The 21,059-nt window shown below is 35.9% G+C and overlaps 1 protein-coding gene across 2 annotated transcripts in view; it reads right to left on the bottom strand.

Annotated features, from left to right (window-relative positions):
* col6a3 (collagen, type VI, alpha 3) overlaps nucleotides 1-18,748 on the bottom strand; it is a 137,830-nt gene extending 119,082 nt beyond the window's left edge. Inside the window, exons 1-6 of one of the 2 annotated variants that reach the window (XM_052565966.1) lie at nucleotides 18,486-18,746; nucleotides 15,512-15,613; nucleotides 13,058-13,654; nucleotides 11,732-12,322; nucleotides 9,805-10,410; nucleotides 8,661-9,266 (exon numbers count right to left, since the gene is read on the bottom strand). In XM_052565966.1, coding sequence (XP_052421926.1) covers nucleotides 8,661-9,266; nucleotides 9,805-10,410; nucleotides 11,732-12,322; nucleotides 13,058-13,654; nucleotides 15,512-15,593 — 2,482 coding nt within the window. In that variant the 5' untranslated portion in view covers nucleotides 15,594-15,613; nucleotides 18,486-18,746. Of the gene's footprint in view, nucleotides 1-8,660; nucleotides 9,267-9,804; nucleotides 10,411-11,731; nucleotides 12,323-13,057; nucleotides 13,655-15,511; nucleotides 15,614-18,485 lie in introns of both variants that reach the window. The other variant, XM_052565987.1, reaches the window with a different exon arrangement.
* Between the last annotated feature and the right edge of the window lie 2,311 nt (nucleotides 18,749-21,059).

Here is a 21,059-nt window from a genome sequence, read left to right as displayed (position 1 = left end):
TGCTGCTTGTAAAAATTATCAGGGTCCAGCCTGGCCATTTTTTTTTTTGTACTGTTTGGAGGTCTTGCATTTTGTTCTGCAAAGGCCTACAGTATATTAAGCATGCCCATGCAACAGGTGCATACACTTACTTGTGCGCACATTGTTAATCTTTTTGTTGTTTTTGATTGCTTCCACTGTTTTCATCTGTAAGTCGCTTTGGATAAAAGCGTCTGCTAAATGAATAAATGTAAATGTAATCACATATATTTTGATTGTTTTTGTTGCCAAATTGATAAGGAACACAAAAAACTATTAAACTAAACAATTACACCTGCCTATCTGTTTGACTGACAGTTTTGAGCACTGAGATAGCATTGACTTAAAACGTGTTCAACATAAAAATGTAATGTAAATCTTAGATGTAGCAAGCTACTGTTGATGTAGCTTAGCTTGCTACATTTCCCAGGGGGGGTAGCTTCAGTGTAGTGAAGCTTCATTTACTGTAGAGTAACTGGTAGCTTAGCTCACTACATTTTCCAAGTAGTTTGCCCAACACTGGTCATAATTATGTTATAGTCATAGGTAAATGTTAAGGAGCTACTATTGTAATTTGTAAATAATAAAATGTATTCATTTACTTTTTTATTTGATTTAAGTTTTATTTTCACCCCTAAAGTAGGTGTTTTTTTTTCCATCATCATATTTGAGGAAGGTGGGCACAACAATACAAACCTGCTTTGGGTACCCATTTGGCCAGCAACGGCCCTGGTAACCGCAGTTATCTAATTACTAAATTATGATATTTGCTCAGGTGGGTGCTGGGGTCTTATCTATCAGATTGCACTGTATACAAATTTGTTAATTAAACATTACATGTAGTGCGAGTTATTAGGCCAGTCGGTGTGGTAGCCCAGGCTCACATAGCCATAGACCAATATTGTTAAATTGATCAGCATGGTAGCCAAGACTCACATAGTCATAGGCCACTAGTGTTAATCTGGTTTGCATGGTAGCCAAAGCTCACGTAGTCATGGGCCACTAGTGTTAATCTGGTTTGTATGGTAGCCAAAGCTCGCATAGTCATGGGCCACTAACGATAAGCTGGTTGGCGTGGTAGTTCAGGCACACATAGATAGTAATACATTCAGTTCACCTGGCTCTTTGAAACAGCAGAAGTACATGGCGATAGATCTGCTTGTTGTGGGGGTGAATTATTCTTGTTTGGGCTTGTATTGTCTCTTCTATGTCTTTTTCTTTGTGGTGGGGGGGGGGGTTATTTCATGTATGTTTTATTTGCTGCAGCAATATTTCTTACATGCTTACAGCAGCATATTGTGAATGCATTGGCATTAGCAAGCAGTACTTGTTCTGCTGCAGCAGCAGCAGCGTAGCAGATCTATTCTGACATTAACATTATCATGTACATTACCTAATCTCTCAGAGAGTTGTCATGACAGAACTGTCATGCAGTGAGCGTGCAACTATTCAGCTTCCTCACTCTGCACAGAGACTTCAATAGCACACATTTTTCTAGGTTAACGTTAAAGAGACACCATGTAATGGTGCTACTACTTGCATGTTTCAGATGATAAGCAAGATTTGAGGTTGACAAATTAAATAAATGTTTGCATCAATGTAAACAAACGTTTTGAATGAACGGACTACTTGACTTCGCCACTTTCTGTAGTTTTTTTTTCCTGCGACTTATAACATTTTGATCAACTAAGTTTCTTCTCGTTGAGTAATGGTCAGTCGACTATTAGGGGGCAGTCCTACATAATAGCACCTTTTTTACCTAATTGTCATAATACATTTCTGAATATTAAAGAGGTATTTTATTCACTACTGACTACTGAGCAGAAGTATTATTACACTTACCTATGGTTTCACTTTTGTTGTAACTTGGAAAGGCTTTCATTGCTTCTAATAGCTGTGTCTGGATTTTTGGTAATTCACTGAAGTCAACCAATGAAATCACTTTATTTTCAGAAGAAAGTGTATGTAATTCATAAGAGTCTGAGTACTTTCCTCCTATTCCATATATTATTGCCCCACTTTTTTTTAAAGCAGTGGCTGCTTCAGAAATGCTGTCCTTTGATTTTCCACTAGTCAGGAGAATTAATATTTGAGGGATGCCTTCTTTGTGCCTGCTTCCAGAGGCACTTATAAAGATATTTTCCTTTACATATAGAAGGGCTGAGCCTGTGTTTAAGGGCCTTCCACCTTTATGGCTAAGCACTTTTACTGCATTCAATACATCTTCCTTTCTTAAGAATGAATTCAAATAAAAATTTGCTACAGCTACATTGCTGTATTGAATTATTGCGATTCTATCATTATTAATTCCCACATTGAGATTTGTGATAATATTGTACAGAAAATCACGTATTTCTGGAAATCCTCTTCTTGTACTGTCCGAACCATCCAAAAGAAAAGCAATATCCCTTTTAAATCCTGTGCCTAGAATTGCAATAATTACAGGATTAGAGATGCACCTTTAAATTATTGTTATGTAAGTATGCTTAGTTTCATTAGTAATATACAATGGCAGGAGACAAATACAATATTTTTATATATAAATAAATGTATACAGAATACAAATGTATACAAATTTTATTTCCTGCAATTAAATACTTTTTAACTTTATATTTAATTCAGCTTTCCATTATAAATAAAATATATAAATTGAAATGATCAGCATATACTGAAAGTCTCAACATGTAACTTCATCGAACATCTATAAATGTTTCTAAAGCTTTACAAAGTATTATTTTTTTATTCTTACCATCAACTTCTCTGTCTCCTTTTTGTCTTCCACCCATAAGTTTTGTTATGAGGATTTGGTGTACATTTTTTAAATCATGAAAATCAGAAACAGCAAAGGCATAATCTTTCTTCGAAGAAATGGCTTCCATTTCAATAGGATCAGTCAGCCTTGACCCAATGGCAAAAATGGCTACTCCCATATTCTTTAGTGCATTGGCTGGTCCACGAGGAGAATCTCTTGATCTGCCACCAGTCACAAGCACAAGATTTTGGCTAACACTGCCTTTTTGCTGACTTCGAACACTAGGGGTAAAAATACTGTCTCTAACAAACTGCAAAGCCTGGCCAATATATTGTGGCCTTCCCCCTTTTGGTTTGAGGTTGCGCACAGCATCTGCCACCTCAGAAGTGGATGTGTATCTACTGAGATTAAAGCTTATTGCTGCAGTATTACTGAACTGCACAACAGCAATTTGATCTTTTTCTTTACCAACATCAAATTTCTCTGCCAAACTGGCCACAAAATCTCGTATAGCTGTGAATCTATCACTAGCATCATCTGATCCATCAATAAGAAACACAATATTTCTTCCTGCATCCAGAGTCTGGCCTACAATAAATAAACAAGGAATATTTTCCATAAAGGAAAGGCAACAGTATTTAAACAATTCTATAGAAACACAGAAGATTCAGTGGCTTTTTTATCTGCTTCTGCAAGTCTCTTCTTCATGTAACAAAAAAGTATGTTCAACAAAGACATAATTTATCAAATTTCTTACCCCCAGGAGTTGGAAACTGCTCAGGAATTTCATCACCACTTGCCAAAACAGAGGCAACTCTTTGGACAATGCTGCTGATGGAGGTGAAGTCAGGGACAGAGAAAGAATATGCTGGTGTTGTAGACATTGTCTGTAACTCAAGTGTATCAGAATTACTTGTGCCAATTGTAATGACTTTTATGTTGTTTTCTCTTAAACCTTGTGAAATGGTTCTGACATCATCACCAGATCTACCACCACTAAATAAGTACAGTAACTGAGGTACACCCTCGTGACGTCTGCTCCCAGAAGATTGTGTAAAAATATTTTCTTTAATAAACAGTAGAGCAGCTCCAGTATTCAGTGGCCTTCCACTTTTGTGCCTCATAGATCGTATGGAATTAAGTACCTCTTTTTTGGTTGAGTATGAGCTGAGATAAAAATTAGCTGTGGGATCCCGACTGTACTGAACAACTGCCACCCTATCAAGATCTTCCGCCACATTTAGACTCTCAACTATCCTCTGGATAAAATTGCGAATTCCATCAAAACCAATTTTAGAATCATCAGATCCATCAATAAGAAATGCAACATCCCTTTTGACAAATTCTGTAAAAAGAAATGAAATGAATAATGTAACTATAACAAAGTACTTTAACAGTACATTCTACAGCACTAGATCATGTGTTGAGACTAATCTAAAGCATTGTTTATGCTATCAAGTGCTATAACACATAGAACACTGCTGCCAGTTGCTGGTGTGCACACATTCATAATGAAATTAATTAATATTCTCTTACCAGAGACTTGAGGTGTCATTGTTGGTAGCCTTTGGAAAGATAGCTTGTTTATTAATTCTAAAATATTCTCTTGAACATCAAGAATGCTCTCAAAATCAGAAATGAAAAAGTAGTTCGGCTGATGGGATATTGTTTGTAACTCAAGCGTATCTGCATTTGTGGTACCAATACTAAATGAAATAACACCAGTGTCTTTCAAAGCTTTGACTGGACCACGTATGTCATCGTTGGACCTTCCAGAGTTCAAAAGAATTAGAACCTGTGGCACACCCTCCAAAAGTCTACTTCCGGCAGCCGCAGTAAACAGGTTGTCCTTAACATATTGTAGGGCTGCCCCAGTGTGGCGATGCGTTCCTCCTTTATGAATTAAACGTTTCACATTATTTATAACATCACCTGATGAGGAATATGTATTTAAAAGGAAATCAAAGGCTGCATCATCACTGTACTGGACCACTGAGATACGATCTTTATTTGGTGCCACATTCAGTTTCTGAACCAGGGTCTGAATAAATTTCTGCATTCCTGAGAAACTTTCCTTTGTTTCATCAGTGCCATCGATTAAAAACACAACATCTCTCTTTCCAGCATCTGTTGCAATGAGCATAAATATATACAGTTATGTCACTAGCTCATAACTCCTTTAAATCAACCACATTCCAAAAAAAAAGAAAATTTTTCCTTACCTGTTGGAGTTTGTGGAAGCCTCCTGGGCTGACGAGGAACTCTTTTTACATATGATACAAGTTTTTGTTCAATAGTTTGAAGGTCATCAAACTGAGGAACAGTAAGGGTATGACCAGGAGTATAGGAAATTGCCTGGAGTTGAATAACATCTGCATTTTGATTGCCAATACTGAATGTTACAATTTGATCCTTTTTCAGAGCAGCAGCTGGAGCTCTAACATCATCATGAGACCTTCCTCCAGTCACAAGCACAAGCACCTGAGGAGCCCCCTCTAGAATTCTGCTCCCAGAAGAGGCAATTAATATGTTCTTTTTGGTATAATCAAGGGCTCTTCCTGTGTTGAGGGGACTTCCTCCCTGGTGTTTCAGACTCTCAATTGAATTGAGAATGTCTTGATTTGTGGCATGTGTGTTGAGGTAAAAATGCACCTGTGGCTCTCTGCTGTATTGAACTACAGACACTCTGTCTTTGCTTGGCCCAATATTGAGTTTGTCCACCACTCTTTGAACAAACTGACACATTTGTTTAAATGTATCCCTGGTGTCATCAGACCCATCCAGAATAAAGACAATGTCTCTTTGAGCTGCATCCAATTCAACTGGGATGAAAATTAAATTGTCTTTAGTAAAACAGACACTTATAAAAGTGTGAGACAAAACATTATTAACACAATTAATACATAAAGCACATTATTTCATGTAGTTTTTTTCATAGTAGTAACAATCAAATTCAAATCTGTATGAACAATTTACAGACACATTTACAATACATTTACATTTTGCAATGTTTGTGTTTTTTAAGAATATGCTGACAATATCGGAAGCAAAGAAAAATGAAAAATGTATGATGGAATATCACTAGTGTATTTTCAAGCTCAATTGAATAAGTAAGATCAATTAAGCAACCAGAATAGAAAGGGGGAAAAACAAGGAGTTGAAATACCAGTTGAAATACCAGCAATGATTGAGAAATCATTGGCTCAAACAAGAGCTTTAACCTGAAGGGGAATCTCCACAAGTAGTAAGACTCTTCCATGGTTAAGAGAACCAGTGGGAAACCATGGAAGTTCTCTAATGGACAAGGCAAAAGATGAACAGAACAGGTAAATATTTAGTGGTCAAGGCCATTAATTGCCATTCTTTAACATACGTTAAGAAAGATGAATCAATAAATGGCCTCATAGTTAAAGCAAGCTGTTTAGTGAAGAAAGCATATTTTCGTGAAGTTTCATGTCCAAACTCTCAAATGCCCAAAGTCAAAAGAAAAGGATTGAATTTGAGGAAAATGTCAAGTGTTGTTATTCTTACCAATGATAGTAGGGGGTTCTATTCCCATTTTGGATTTGATAAAAGAGAGGATATCAGGCTGTATATTTAAAAGTTCAGCAAAGGCTGGAAGATTAAAATGAAATCTAGGTGAAAATGCTATGCTTTGGAGCTCTGCCTCTACAGCATTCTTTATTCCAATGGCAAAGGACAGAACTCCAATATTTTTAAGATCTTCAGCTGGACCTGCCACATCGTCAATGGACCCTCTAGCAGTCATAACAATCAACAGCTGAGGTACTCCTAGCTGATGTCTACTTCCAGAAGCAGCAGTGAAAACATTGTCCCTGACATATTGTAGTGCTGCCCCAGTATTTAGATTTCTTCCACCTTTCGCTCTTAAGCCATTAATGGCATAAATTACAGCTTTCTTACTACTGTAAGTATTAAGTAGGAAATGAGTCAAAGCATCTTCGCTGTACTGTATTACAGCAACTCGAACAATGTCCTGGTCAATGTCAAGGTCCTCTGCCATTCTCCGAATGAACTCACGGATGGCAAGAAGTCCATTTTTGGCGTCATCCGAGCCATCAAGGAGAAAAACTATATCCCGTTTGTTAATTCCTGTGTCAGGCAAGTTACCAAGAAAAGAAAAAGAAAAGGATATTGGAATACATCTGACTCATTCAGTGTAAAAATTGAATAGCAAAAGCTTAAAAGTGTACAAGAGTGTTTCAAAATGCATGGTAAATCAAAGAATATCAGTGACATCGAACCCTCAAAATTTATTTTGTGGGTCAGGATGTGAATAGCGTTGAATAAGAAAAGGTCTTGCAAGTGAAATATAGTTCAAAAACACATGAAACGAACATCTTTATGTGCAAAAGATGTCAACTAAAGAGATGGAAGATATAAGAAAATATTTAAGAAGAAAGATGTAAGAAAAAGGAATTTTCAGTTCTACCCTAGAATTAAGCTCTATTCAGAAGGGACTAGTTTTGCAGGGGGTTGTTACAGAAATGTTTCACAGATGTACTTGTGTTCTTCTCATACAACCTCTGTAATAATTCCAGTGCAAATTACTGTTTTTCAGCAAACACAAAAATTGTCTAAGAAAATGAATCCCGTCCGAATGCGAATGTCTGTGATTGGCGAGCGATATTTTGTTTTCCACAACTCGTTTTTCAAGAGTGTTTTGGCCAAAGTGAATTACCGTAGATGCTTTTACCACAAGCATGTTTGATATATTTGCCTCTTGGCAAAGAAATAAAAAAATAACAATAATAAAAATCAAGAGCCAGATCACATAAACTGTTAATACTGGCTATTGTAATATCAGCCTCAGGTAAGATTACTCACTTTCATTTCTGCACTCAATTACACAATGTTCTAATTACAAATATACCTTTCTGAAAATGAACATGGGTTTACTAAAAAAAATAAAATAAAAAATAGATAAACTACAGTAAGAACACATTAACATGGTTTTGCTGTACTAGTAGCCATAAAGCTTTACCATGGTATTTGTAGTAAAACTGTGATTATACTAATTGTAATCAATTCGAATGATTGCATGATCTCTGTGACACCCAGATTTACCAAACAGACTCTCCCACCCCTGGAACCAACATGGAGATGTCATGTCCCATCCGAATTGGGACATGACAATCGGTCATGTGATAAAAATCGAAACTCAGATGTAGTTTAGAAAACTATTTCCCATCCGAATAGGGCTTTAGAATATCAACCTAAATATGGCAATTTATATTACATTTAAGGCATATAGCAGATACTTTTACCCATAACTTTTGTTTTTGGAATTTCTCCTAATTATTTTTTGGAAATGCTTTAGTGTAGAAACTTTTTGTGGTGGTATTAAAGGAAAGGCCATTAAATCAGTCAATATAATGTGTTAATTGCAACTGAAATTAATCTTTCAGGGCCATGGCAGCCCCTATTATCACCATAAAGTCATCCACTCCCAGATAAAGAATTGAAGACATGGTGCCTCATTGGAGGCCAGCACCAGTGTTAGCTGCTTGTCCACCTTTGTGTTTCAGGACTATTGTTGCATTTAGAACCTACACCTTTGTTGTGTAAGTTTTAAGATAGAAATCAACCAATGGATTGTCACTTTACTGAGCCACAGAAATTCTGTATTTGCTCTCCTCCACATTAAGTTTCTCAACAAGCCTATAAACAAAATAAAACACTGCACCAATTCCACTTTTCATAGTGTCAGAATGATCCAAGAGGAACACAATATCTTCAGCATCAGCAAAAATAGTACACAAACAAGAAACACAGAATAGCAGGGTACCCAAAAATAAACCACTAATGCACTAATGCTTTTGCAAGCATACAGAAGACCGCAGAAACAAAAAAAGGAAAATTGTCTTACCTTTCTCTAGAAAATCCTTCAGTTCTGGATTTGGAAGGTTTACATAGTTCTTGAGCCTTTCATGAACAGTGTGGAGCTGGCTGAATTCCTTTACATTGAAAGCAAATGATGGATTGTGAGAGATGGCCTCAATCTGTTTAGGATCTGCATTTTTCACTCCAACACCAAAAGGAACAACTCCCTCAGTCTTTAGGGCAACTGCAGGTTCTTTGACACTGTCTCTTGATCTCCCCCCAGTCAAAACTATCAGAAATTGAGGAACATTTTCACCGGCTCGACCACCATTTGCTGGTGACAAGATAGTGTTTTTCATGAAAGTCAAGGCAACTCCAGTATTTAAACTTCTTCCACCTGCCAGACTGAGTCCACTTACAGCTCTCAGCACCTCATCTTTGGATTGATAAGTGTTCAGGTAGAAGTTAGGACTGGGTCTCTCACTATGCTGGACCACAGAAACTCGTACTTTGTTAAAGCCTATATCCAGAGGCTCAATAACTTTGGAAATGAAGTCACGGATATAGGGAAAATCACTTCTCACATCATCAGAGCCATCAATTAAGAATGCAACATCCCTTTCTCCTCCAGAGGGACTTGGTGGTTCAAGATCTGTGAAAGATTTTAAAAAAGAGAGAATATAAAATAAATACAATCAAATGCTTAAATATATACAGTACAACTTAAAAGTTAGACTGTACATTTCTGAAGACAAACGAAAATAAATCCAGGTTTAAAAAAAAAAAAAAAAGTGGTGCAAAAAATATTTTATGTTGACTAATTTGACATGTACATTATAGTGATACTCATCACCACAAAACAATTGTTTTTTAGTCACTGGTGCCCACTGGTAGAAAGTATTTATTCACTGGCATGTTTTTACCTTTCATTAACCAATTTGTAAATAAAAGTCTGATAACTGAGGTGCTGCATCATTTCAGTTATGCAGTATGTTTAATGCACAATTATATACATCTTAAAATATTAACTGAATAAAATATTATTCAACAAAACTTGTGGGTTTCTCAGATATCTAAGCCACTGATATAAATAGAAGTTTCCTCTCTGGTCACACTATATACAATATATATATATATATATGGTGATATATTTTATATACTTTTTTTAATATAAAGGTGCTTTAGCTCACCTGGTTCTGTAGTTTCCCCTTCAACAGTGACAAGTGGTGTCATAATTTCACCAACAACACTTGACAAGTCAACAAAATTTCTTCTGTAGTATGCCAAATTTTCAACAAAAGCGACAGTTTTCAGGAAACGTTCCTCCACTTGGCCAGCTCCAACAGCAAATGTCAAAACACCTCCTAAAGCTACTTTGTCTGCAATCCTCTTGACCTCATCTTCAGATGGTCCTCCTGTTATTAAAACCAGTACCTGCTGGATCCTCTCTCTCTTACGAGACCCAACGGAGGGCTGAAAGTGGTTTTCTAGGGCATACTGTAGGGCTGCACCAGTGTTTAATGCACGTCCTCCCATCAAACTCAGCCGAGCGATGGCAGAGAGCACATCCTGTTTGGTGTTGTAAGTGTTCAGATAAAACTCTGTTTTCTGCGTTTCAGCAAACTGCATTAGTCCAATACGCACTCGCTCAGGTCGAACGTCTAGCCTTTTCACCACTTCGGTAATGAAATTCAGCACAGGTTGCAGGTTATTTCCAATATAGTTAGATCCATCCACCAAGAAGACAATGTCTCGGACAACTCTTTGGGTGTGGACTGTAGTAACATCCACTGTGCCTGGAAGATTTTATATAACCACAATTTTAGATATCTTAGTACCATTTAAATGAAGTTCAAGAACCTCAATTTGTGCTACAAGACAGTATCAATGGGTAAATTTGCATAAGAAAAGATACATGGTTTTGTAAAGTATTTTATTTATCTAGAGGAGTGCAGGGCACTAACTAATGCAGGGTTAGATGTAACACAGTTTAAATATTTTCACACATGCTAGCATAACCAAATTCACGATATTCTGTCATATTAACACTATATAGAGAAAAAATGTGCCAAAATTCAAACAGGTTTTAAAGATATCACTGAATATTTATTTTACCATAGCAAAGGTACATTTCTGGCTGAAGTAAATTTGTCATTTCACATTAATTTAAAATGAGACAGCTCTGGTATTATTACGATCTCCAGTCTTTTACATATCAGATTTAATTCCTCTTTAATGATTCAGATACTAGCAAATTCTAATTGCTCAGATAATATTCTAAATATTATTAGAACTATGCTATTCTATTAAAGTATTGCGATGTAATTTACACTGTTTACTTTTATGAATTTTAATGAGAAACAACAAGAAACAGGTAAATAAAGACTGACAGTCAATTAATGTTCAAGAAATGATTATTTCAATAAATAATTTTGGCTTGATAATGTGTCTCCTGTTCTGTTTGAGCTGTGTGTGGAGGGAGGGGAGGGTTGTGTTCATCTCTGTGTTTTTCTGAATGACTGAATGTGTTTCTTCTTCTAATTGCCCACAATGTTTTGAATTATAATGCATAGCTGTGTCTTCTGATCAGGGCTGTCCCAAGCATGGTTGCCATGTATTCATTGTCAAACTCCAAAATTAGAATATTTTTAATTCTTAAAAATTTCATTATTCTATTTGAAAAAGTTAATCATTTTATTTTATTAACAAAATAGTTTAGTTTGTCTTGTATACTGTAATATTTTTTCATTAGATCAGATAACATTTTAAGCTGTCATGTGGTCATGTTACAATGTGTCCCTCAAATGTTACAATGCACCCACCTACAAGTCACGTTGTCACATTACACTTCCATTTTTGAGGGCAAATAAAGAAAGACATATACACTGTAATTATGAAACAAAGTGACATATTTGTGCAAGAAAGGTGTGAAATTAATATGAATAAAGATTATTTTCTAAACCACTGAATGTCAAAAAGGTTAGGTTGGACCCTGTGGTCACCTATATTTACCTTATTAATTTAAATATTTATCTATATAACTAATACTTATGAACAGTTCAATCTGTTATATATATACTAATTGAATGAGTATGTTTGTAGAATTCTAAAAATTACCTTCAGTTGGATCCTCTGTTACAACAATACCAGACAATGTAGAGAGAGGGGAGATAATTACTTTGGGGTTGCGCACCATTGCCCTAAAGTCCTTCAGCATGAAAACCACACTCTCATCAAAAGCTATTTGCCCGAGCTCGTCCTTATCGGCAGCCTTGGAGCCTGCAGCCAAAGTCAGAACACCCATGTTACGAAGGGCATCAGCTGGTTGTTGGACACTGTCTTTGGATTTTTTACTGGTTAGGAGCAACACAAGCTGTGGCACTTGATCTTTAATGCGGCTCCCACTCTCAGCTGTGAGCATGTTGGTCCTCACAAAATCCAAGGCAGCACCAATGTTGACTTCATTCGAAGGTCTGGGTTTTATTTTTGCAAGGGCAGAAGTTAGTGATTCCTTTGTACTGAAAGAGTTGAGGTTGATTTCCATTCTTGGGGTTGTGGAAAACATGGCCACTCCGACCTGCACCTGATCAGAACCAATCGGCATGGTGTCAATAAACCTTTTGATGAATTCTCGCACTGCATTGATAAGGATGGAACCCATGCTACTGTCAATGAGGAAAACAATATCTCTCTTCCCAACAGCCAAAGCTAAAAGGGGAGAGGGAAAGAAGAATTCTGCTTAGTCCTTCAGCAAATTCTAACCAAAATCAAGTAAACTAAATTAGCTCTTATCATTATTTAAAATTAATAATTAAGGTTTAGCTTGAAGGTTGCTTTACAAATACAGTGTTTGAACTTTCAACATTATTTTACTTGACATAAAGATGGCATAAATAAATAATAAATGCAGTGAAAATTAATTAGCATTAAGTGATCATTCATTTCAAAATTGACATTTGTTGTGACCAAAATGTAATAATATCCTGAATAAACATACAAACACTTACAAAAATTTTGATATCTCTCTCCACTTGAAAGCTGTGTTACACTTGATTATGTCTAAATATTGTCTTTTAGAGAGAACAATCAATGATGATAGCAGTGAACAACTTTTTTTGTATGGTTCATTGGCAAACAGCAAATGTTTTTTACAGCATTGGTTTTAATCCAGGTCCTAGGGACCCACCACTCTGCACGGTTTGTATGTTTCTTATCTGCTCCAACCTGATGAGATGATGAACTGAATCAAGTGTCTTAAATAAGGGAGACACTCAATGTGCAGAACAGTGGGTCCCAAAGACTACTAGCTTAAAATATGTTGTATAAGAGTTGCCTCTAGAATACCAGAAAAATAAATACTGAAAATATTTGGTTGAAAAATTTGGTTGAATTTCCCACTATTCAGTTTCACTGTGGAATCCCCCACATATGATAATTACATACCTTCTGGGAACTCATTTTCAACCACAATGGAACGCTGGGCAACCCCATTAATGTATTGCAGTATCTGGTCACCCTCGCTTGCCACTGTTCTGACATCAGGAGCAGACAGAACAAAGCTTTTGTCTGTAGCAATAGCTTCCAGCTCGGCAGTAGCTGAATCACCCACAGCAATGCCAAAGGTGTACACATTGGCCTGCTTTAGGGCCCTCTCGCCCTCACTGACATCATCAGTGGACTCCCTGGCACTGATGACCACCAGCACCTGGGGTACCCCTTCCTCAGCCCTGCCTCCTGCATCTTGGCCCAATAGACTGTCTGCCACCTCCTCCAAAGCGGCCCCCAGATTTGCCTTATAACCGCCAGGGTACTCAAGCCCCCGGATAGCACTGAGGACACTTTCTTTGTTGTCAAAGCTATTGAGATAGAACTTAATGTCAGGGTCGGCACCATAAAGCATAAGGGCTACACGGATTGCATCCCTGCCCACGGCAAGCCCCTCAATCACTCGGACAGCCAAATCACTGATGAGGGGGAAGTTGGCAGCTCCAACGCTCTCTGATCCGTCAATTAAGAGTACAAGGTCTGCTGGCTCAGGGGCTTTGAAGTGAAGTGGAGAGAGGACAGAGAGACAAACAAAATATAATGCAAAATGTGTGGGTTAAAAAAAGGAAAGAGGGAGAGTGAAAGGGGAGGGGTGCAAGCATAAAACATAATCATGGATAATTACAATCCATCATAAAAACACAACACAAACACATTATACTGCATGTCTGCTGAACAAAGTAAGATGCTCTGTAACTTTCTCATTTTTATGCTCTAAATAGTGTAGAATTAAGTTTACAGTGTATTTAGAGTAACTGTGTGTACATTACAAAGATTCTGTACTGTTCATGTGTTTGGGCAAGGCAATTGAATCTTTTCATCTTCTTGTGTTCAGTCAGACCATGCAGACTCATGTTACAGTATTCAGTGATAACAGCACCAGTCATGACTCTTCTGTCTCATCTTTGGACCTTCATAAAAAAATTTAGCTGTCAAATTTTTTTTCACATATTTGATTGTTAATGACCCCATGAAATCGCTCCACTATCACAGTTTTATTTCTTGTGATAACAGTACTAAAACCAAATTTATGACCAGGATATATTGAAAGGTTTGTTTAAATAGTCAGTAAGCTTTATGTCACAAACATGAGCCATGATAATCGACTGCAAGGTGATATTAAGGGAGGGACAATAATGTTCTAGACATGTCTGTAATATAGGATGAGCCATCAATCATTTTAGCTTTATTTTCCAAAAGACATGATTTAGTAAATATAAAATGCATACAATGATCTGCTAAAAGTGGAATTTGTCATCATTTTGGAGCACACTATACTACTGATGGCTAAAGGCAAGCCTACAAAGACAGAAAAAGGCACAAACCTTTCACCTTCAGTTTATGGGGTCTTTAATGTTTAAATTTAGTGAAATATACCCTTTGTTTAGTAAACAATTCAAAGATGAGAACATTTGGATTCATCACTGTCTTAATTGTGGAAAAACACTTTTTTTTTTACTTAAATGGTTACACAGTGGAGACAGTCAACACACAAACACATAAGAATCAGACATTAAGCTCTCAAGACATAAGCTGTGCTGGGTGGTTAGCCATCATCAGCTACTGATGATCTCTAAGACATAAATCAGTGAAATGACATCTAAAGAATTTAGGCTCCAATATGGAAGTGAATCTAACCTTCATTAATCATTTTTTTATGAATTTAGTAAAGGAATGGATGGATAAATAAGTGAATGGATAATGGCAGAGAGACAGAAAGACAGTTGATAGTTTTGAAATTCTGTTACATCTAAAATTCATTACTTCACGTCTATTTCCACTAATGCACTAAAAACAGCAGCATGCAGAAAAAGTGACTGTTATAAAACTAGTCATGTTAACAGTAGGGGAATTGTTAATTGGGTTATTTCTAGTTAAATTTTTCATGAATTACCCATAGGGCAACTGACTGTGGTCGTTCCCGATGCTGACAGTAGCTCTTAAAACCTTTCAGAATTGGTGGTGTAAACTTAAAAGTTATCCATTGAATTGAATTGCTATTGTTCATTAGGAGTTCTGAACAAACTACAGCATACTGCTCTGAATGGCTTGTAGTTATTGAAATCATTTATTTCTCTTCACTGTTTTGAATATGAGATTTCAAAGTTTTAACACAAGTGACCAGCGCTGATGGGGGTTTTCTGAAAATGCTCCTGTTGTTACTTGCTTTTGCTTTCTCCTATTGTTACTTGCTGTTGCACAAGTAGATATAATTAAACTTAACTTTACTTACATTAAACTCTCTTCCCAGTCAAGGGAAAATAGCACAGTAAGATGAATATAGTTTGACATTTAAATCTCAAAGAAGAGTAAAGAGACAAAAAAAAAAAAAAAAAGATGGACTAAACTTACCATCCTGGGCTTCAAGTTTTTGGAACAGGCCAAAAACCATGACACCCCAGAGTGCATACAGTAACAACCGGCTCTTCCCCATTGTCCACAAAAGCTGGACAGCTGGAAAAAGACAACAAAACTGCTTTTAAGTTCTTGGGAAAATGTACAGCATACTAGAGTACAGGTATATGGGTACTCTCGCACAACACCCCTTTATTTCAGATAGAACTTACTCAATTTCAGTGGCACTAACACACATGATTTTTTTATCCACAGTTCTGAGATAACTTTGCACAGTCTGATAATGTTTTGCTTTCAAATTATAGGTGTCAAATGATCAATATGCTAAATATAGTCCCTTACTGGGTTGTTTGTGTTCTCATCTTATCTCATAAAATATAACATAAACATCCTCTGAAATACCTCTGGTCTGCTTACGTGTATTTTTAGGAGGAGAGGAAAAGTTTTGGAAGCACAGTGAGATTTATGTGACCTGTTTCCACCCTATGAGCCAAATCCACACAGCTGTCAGATTTCAGGATTTTAAAAGGTTTTCTACCCACATCAACTGTCCTCACTTGCCAGTAAAAACCACTAAGAAACCACACTTAGAAAAAAAGCATCAGAGTACTGGACACAAACAAAAATGCCATAACATGCAGACAGACAATTACCTCAACACAGAATGTCCCCTCCCTTTTGAGCTCAGAATCACACTGAAAGGTTCTATTGTAAAGTGGAAGCCTACAGGAAAATAACATGTTTCCATCACATCAGTCTCAGAGTTGCTGGACGCACTGAGTCACAGGTTTTGGTAGTTGTTGCCATGTGACCACAAATGCAAATCTGATTTAAAATTGTATTTATATATATATATATATATATATATATATATATATATATATATAAAATACTTTTTTTTAAGGTTTTTAAAGGCATTAATATATATATATATATCTATATCTATATATATATATAGATATAGATATATATTTTTTTTTTTTTTTTGCTCTTACAGTTAAAATAAATTAAAAAAAATATTCTTTTTTATTTATATATTTAAATTTTAACAAAGTAAAGTGAACAAAGCCATGTCCTCAGTGAGGAACAGCCTTATTTGTCCTGAGGAAAAATCATGTCTTATTCCAAATCAAACATTCCTGACATATTCATTATACAAATAAATATGCCTTTAAATAGTTTAAATTACTTTATTTTAAAAGCAACCTGCCATTTGAACATTTTTGTACTACTCTCTATATTTAACATTAAGTGTTGTTAACATTGATATTTTCAAGATATTCAACAAGAAACATTTAGTTTAGTTTTTTTTTTTTTTTTAGATTTGATTTGATCATGATAAGAAGTAGTGCTGTGAGAATGGAGCCAGTTTGCTGGAGAGTTGAAAACCAAAAGGAATTTGTAACCATCATCCAATATAGATGCCACCTAGTGGTGTGTCTGAGAAATAAAAACTGAAAGCAAAAATTTAAAACTTGGGCATGTGAATAGAAAATTACTGATATGCACATACTGCATATAGTAATCAAGAAACAAATATAATAATAATAATTAAAACCAGGTCAAAACATAAAAATAAAAAAAATATAAAAAATATTTCCCCTCACATTCAAATAATGGAAATCTCTTTTAGATTATATTAATAATTAAATTATTTTCAGTATGGTTTTGCTGCTTCATTCAGTAAAGTTGTAGAGAATAGACAACTTATTCAATATTTTTTTTTAAGCACAAGCAACAATAATGTTGTTGAAAACATATATTTGTACCAAAACCAAGCTCAGTCAAAAAAACGTTAACCGCCAAAAGAGTATTACTGGTGTCTCATTGCCCTCTAGTGGATTGAGTTGGAATAACTACTTCTTCCAGACAGTCTTTCTCAACCCATGCCCAACAGAGGAAATCTAACGCCCACACTCGTTACTTTAGATAGTCACTGCATGGGGCAGTATAATCAAACTTTCATACCTTATCTTCCCCTAAAGGGTGCATATCAGCACCCTATAGTTCTGCGTATGTTTGTGGTGACAATTACATGAGTCTGCATATATATATATATATATATATATATATATATATATATATATATATATATATATATATATATATATGCAAGTACTGCAATAGATTTAGGTTTTCTGGTGTTTTCAAGGTTCCACATCTGGTTCTGCTTCACTTAAGTTTAATGCCTCAGCTCTAACTCTCCCAGCATTCTCTGTCTATCTGGCAAAGACAGTGGAAAAAAGTGTTTCACATCACCCTGTCTTTGCAGTGCTGTGCAGAAGGTGCGACTTGAATAATCTCTATAATAGTTGAAAAGTAACACTCTGCGTCTGTTTAAATAAGTTTATAATCAATATTATCCGCATCCTTGTGTGTTAGAAAACAAAATCAGCATAACAACCAAAACAGACAGTAAAGATGGTCATTGTGCAATATATCCTTCTAGAAAAATGTGTATTTTACACTTTTACATAACATAATCATTAAGGTAAATGTGATCATATCACAAACACATGATACTGTAACAGTGCTCTCCAAAACTTTCCTACAAAATTTTTCACTCTTAACACACCCTTAGAGCCCCTCCTCGTGTACTTTACTTATCAGAGCACTCTGCTCTGCCTCTTCTGCAATGCCTCTTCCTGTGGTGCAGGAAAAATCCCCTTTCTCGCAAAACTCCGGAATTTAGTGTACCCATAGAATTCTTAACATTAAAACTATAATTAAGAAGTAAAACCACCTACACATTGTATGCATTGGAAAAGTCATGCAGACAAATTTAACTTTACAGGGCAAAAAGGGTGCATACACAGCATATTTTAGTAAAAATGGATGTTGGCATAGTTTTAGAATGCATGCATACAAATACACTAAAACCTACACCATCTTGTACAGTCTCACTTATGAACTTAAATGCTCCTTTTATAAAGACATATTTGAATGATTCATATATAACAAAGCAACTTACCTCTGGAATACAGAATTCAGAGTGCTGTATTCCACAGACGTTCTATGGAATTTCAAATTACTGCAAAAAGACAACTCTTATGTCATTATCTTCCTGGTATATCCTTTCTGTGAACTGTTCTGGATGGGACAGGCAGAAATGATGCTGATTAGCTCGTTTGCTGGAGCTCAATTGTGAGACTCTCGTCCGCTGAGCTGACTGTGTGCTCTCCAGAGGAGCAGTGCCACTCACTCCAGCCTGTGACAGAACACACAACTCAGAGAATCCTGGAGAAAAGCCATCCAATTTTATCCACCCCTCCTACTTTCCTCTGCACAGAGAAGAAGGAAAAAGCACAAAGAGTGCAAAAAAGTGAGCGAGAGAGAGAGTCATAAATGAGAAACAGACCCAAGGCTGTATTTGGTATGGCTGTTCCTTATTGAGAAGGTGATGTAAGAAACCAGACCAAAGATTTTTTTCTTATCTCTCCTTACACTCCTCTAACTCAACTTGTATCCTTGGCTACCAACTGAAGGAATAATCCCAAACACAATATATGTACTTTTTTGCAAGACTCTTTAGTATATAAAAAGTGTGGAGTATAAATGTAGAAGTATTTGAAAAAAAAAATAGATTTTTGGATTGGACTTAGATGACTGTGACAAACAAGGGTCTGGATGGAAACATTTGTTTCTAATTCTGAAGAGATGAATCAAGCATTATAAAGATCATATTTTTTGCACTTTTTACACAGTTTATGAAAAAACACAGACATGTAAATCAGTTACATCTGCTTCAATGGCAAAACAATCAGAAAACACATTCAGATAATGTTTAAATGTTACATGTGTAACTATGGAAAAACAAGTTATTGGGCATTTCACACAATGAAATCATTTTCTAATTGTCACAGAACAAGCTGACCTAAGACGGGTGGATCAAAGTGAGGTGTCCTGAGAGGTCAGATTTTAAGCTGAAAAGTAATCTTATAATATGCATTTAATTCAGACCAGATAACACCTGTTTCCGTTGCTGTATCTCACTGTTGAATTAACTAGCAGAGCTCACTTTGCTCTGAAATATGGAAGAATCCTAGCGAACAAACAACTGATGCCCATGATTCAGTGCAGCGATTACTTCACAAATAAGAGATGTGTTGACAAATTCTGCTCAACTGTGTGCAATTATAATCGATCAATGTCAAGTTAAAGAGACCACACATTTAAATTATGGAGAAGTGATGCAGCCTAACGATTGTGGGACAGAACAAAAGTTTCCCCATTTGAATCAACTATGTTCCCACTGTGTAGAATTTAAAGAAGTATCTTGAGAAAAATACAGTCTGTTGCCTTATAGGGCCTTTTAATGTTTTCATCTGTCCTCTGTTCACCAGGACCAGCTGTTATACTGAGCTATTAATGCTTGAGAAAAAGAACCAAAATCCTGTTTGCAATTTTTGAATAAAAGGCCTACATGACTGTTTCGACATGTTGTCCTTAGTCCAGAAAACAAAGAGAGGCATTTACAAAATAGATAAATAAACAATTAAGTTTGAAATCCACTGAAGCTCATAAACTAATTAAGAAAGGTACTAGGTATGACCACACTCTTTTAATAAAACAATTATGATTATAAGGCAGTCAGTAATAATAATCTGATTAAAAAAAATAAAGACATTGCTTTAAAACCTTCATTGTAAACCCATGTCTCAGAGGCTTTTGTGCTTTTGTGCATGTAGACTCAGTCAATTGAAAAGAAAGGCATTTTTTCTTCTTCTTTTTTTAAACAGCAAAATGGCACTAAAAGTTCAATCATAATGGTTTGGGTTTTTTTGTGTGATTGTGTGTGTGTGTCTGGTTTTGGTGCACTGGACTGATCTAAATGTTGAAAATATTACTTGACTTACATGCTTGTATTGTATCAATTTTAATGGTTGGTTCAAACCACAATTTATCTTTTCATAGAAAAGTTTGATTTGTTGTCCAAGGGTTTCCATGGGTAACTGGATGGATTTTGTGGAGTTCTGTGGATTTCCCAAAACTGTACCTGATCAGAGTTTCCTCTGCTTAGTCATGGAGGATGCTGAGTCCCAAACCAGCCTGCTAATAGTAAAACTAAAAGAAACTTTGAGTGATGTATGGTGTAATTTTATGGGCCGTTTCACCATTTTTATTAAAAAAATATATACAGCAGAGTGAGGCACAGGAGAATAAGAAATCTCTTGCATGAGTACATACAGCGACTCAATATGTCTGTGCATGCGTTCTGAGTTTGATCCAGCATGTCTGTGCACATACTTTTGGTAAAGTTTTTCCCACATCAAATGCAGATAGTCAAATGCCTTTCTTTTACTTCCAAGATTGTTAGTTCTTCTCTGCTCCTTTAAATGTTAAAATATGTCCAAATCTTTAATCAGCAATAAGTATGCTTTGATACAATATATATTGCATGATGATTTTTGAGGATGCAATAAAGATACATGCACAATTGCATTGACAGTGTACATTATTTTGTAGCAAATGCCAATATAATAATATTATAAAATATATTTACTCTATAGGGAAAATCGAAAAATAATAATTGTAGCATTCTGCT

This window comes from Carassius gibelio, chromosome B9, assembly GCF_023724105.1.
Source record: "Carassius gibelio isolate Cgi1373 ecotype wild population from Czech Republic chromosome B9, carGib1.2-hapl.c, whole genome shotgun sequence".
Lineage (NCBI taxonomy): Eukaryota > Metazoa > Chordata > Actinopteri > Cypriniformes > Cyprinidae > Carassius > Carassius gibelio.
This window is presented reverse-complemented; position numbering and strand designations above follow the sequence as displayed.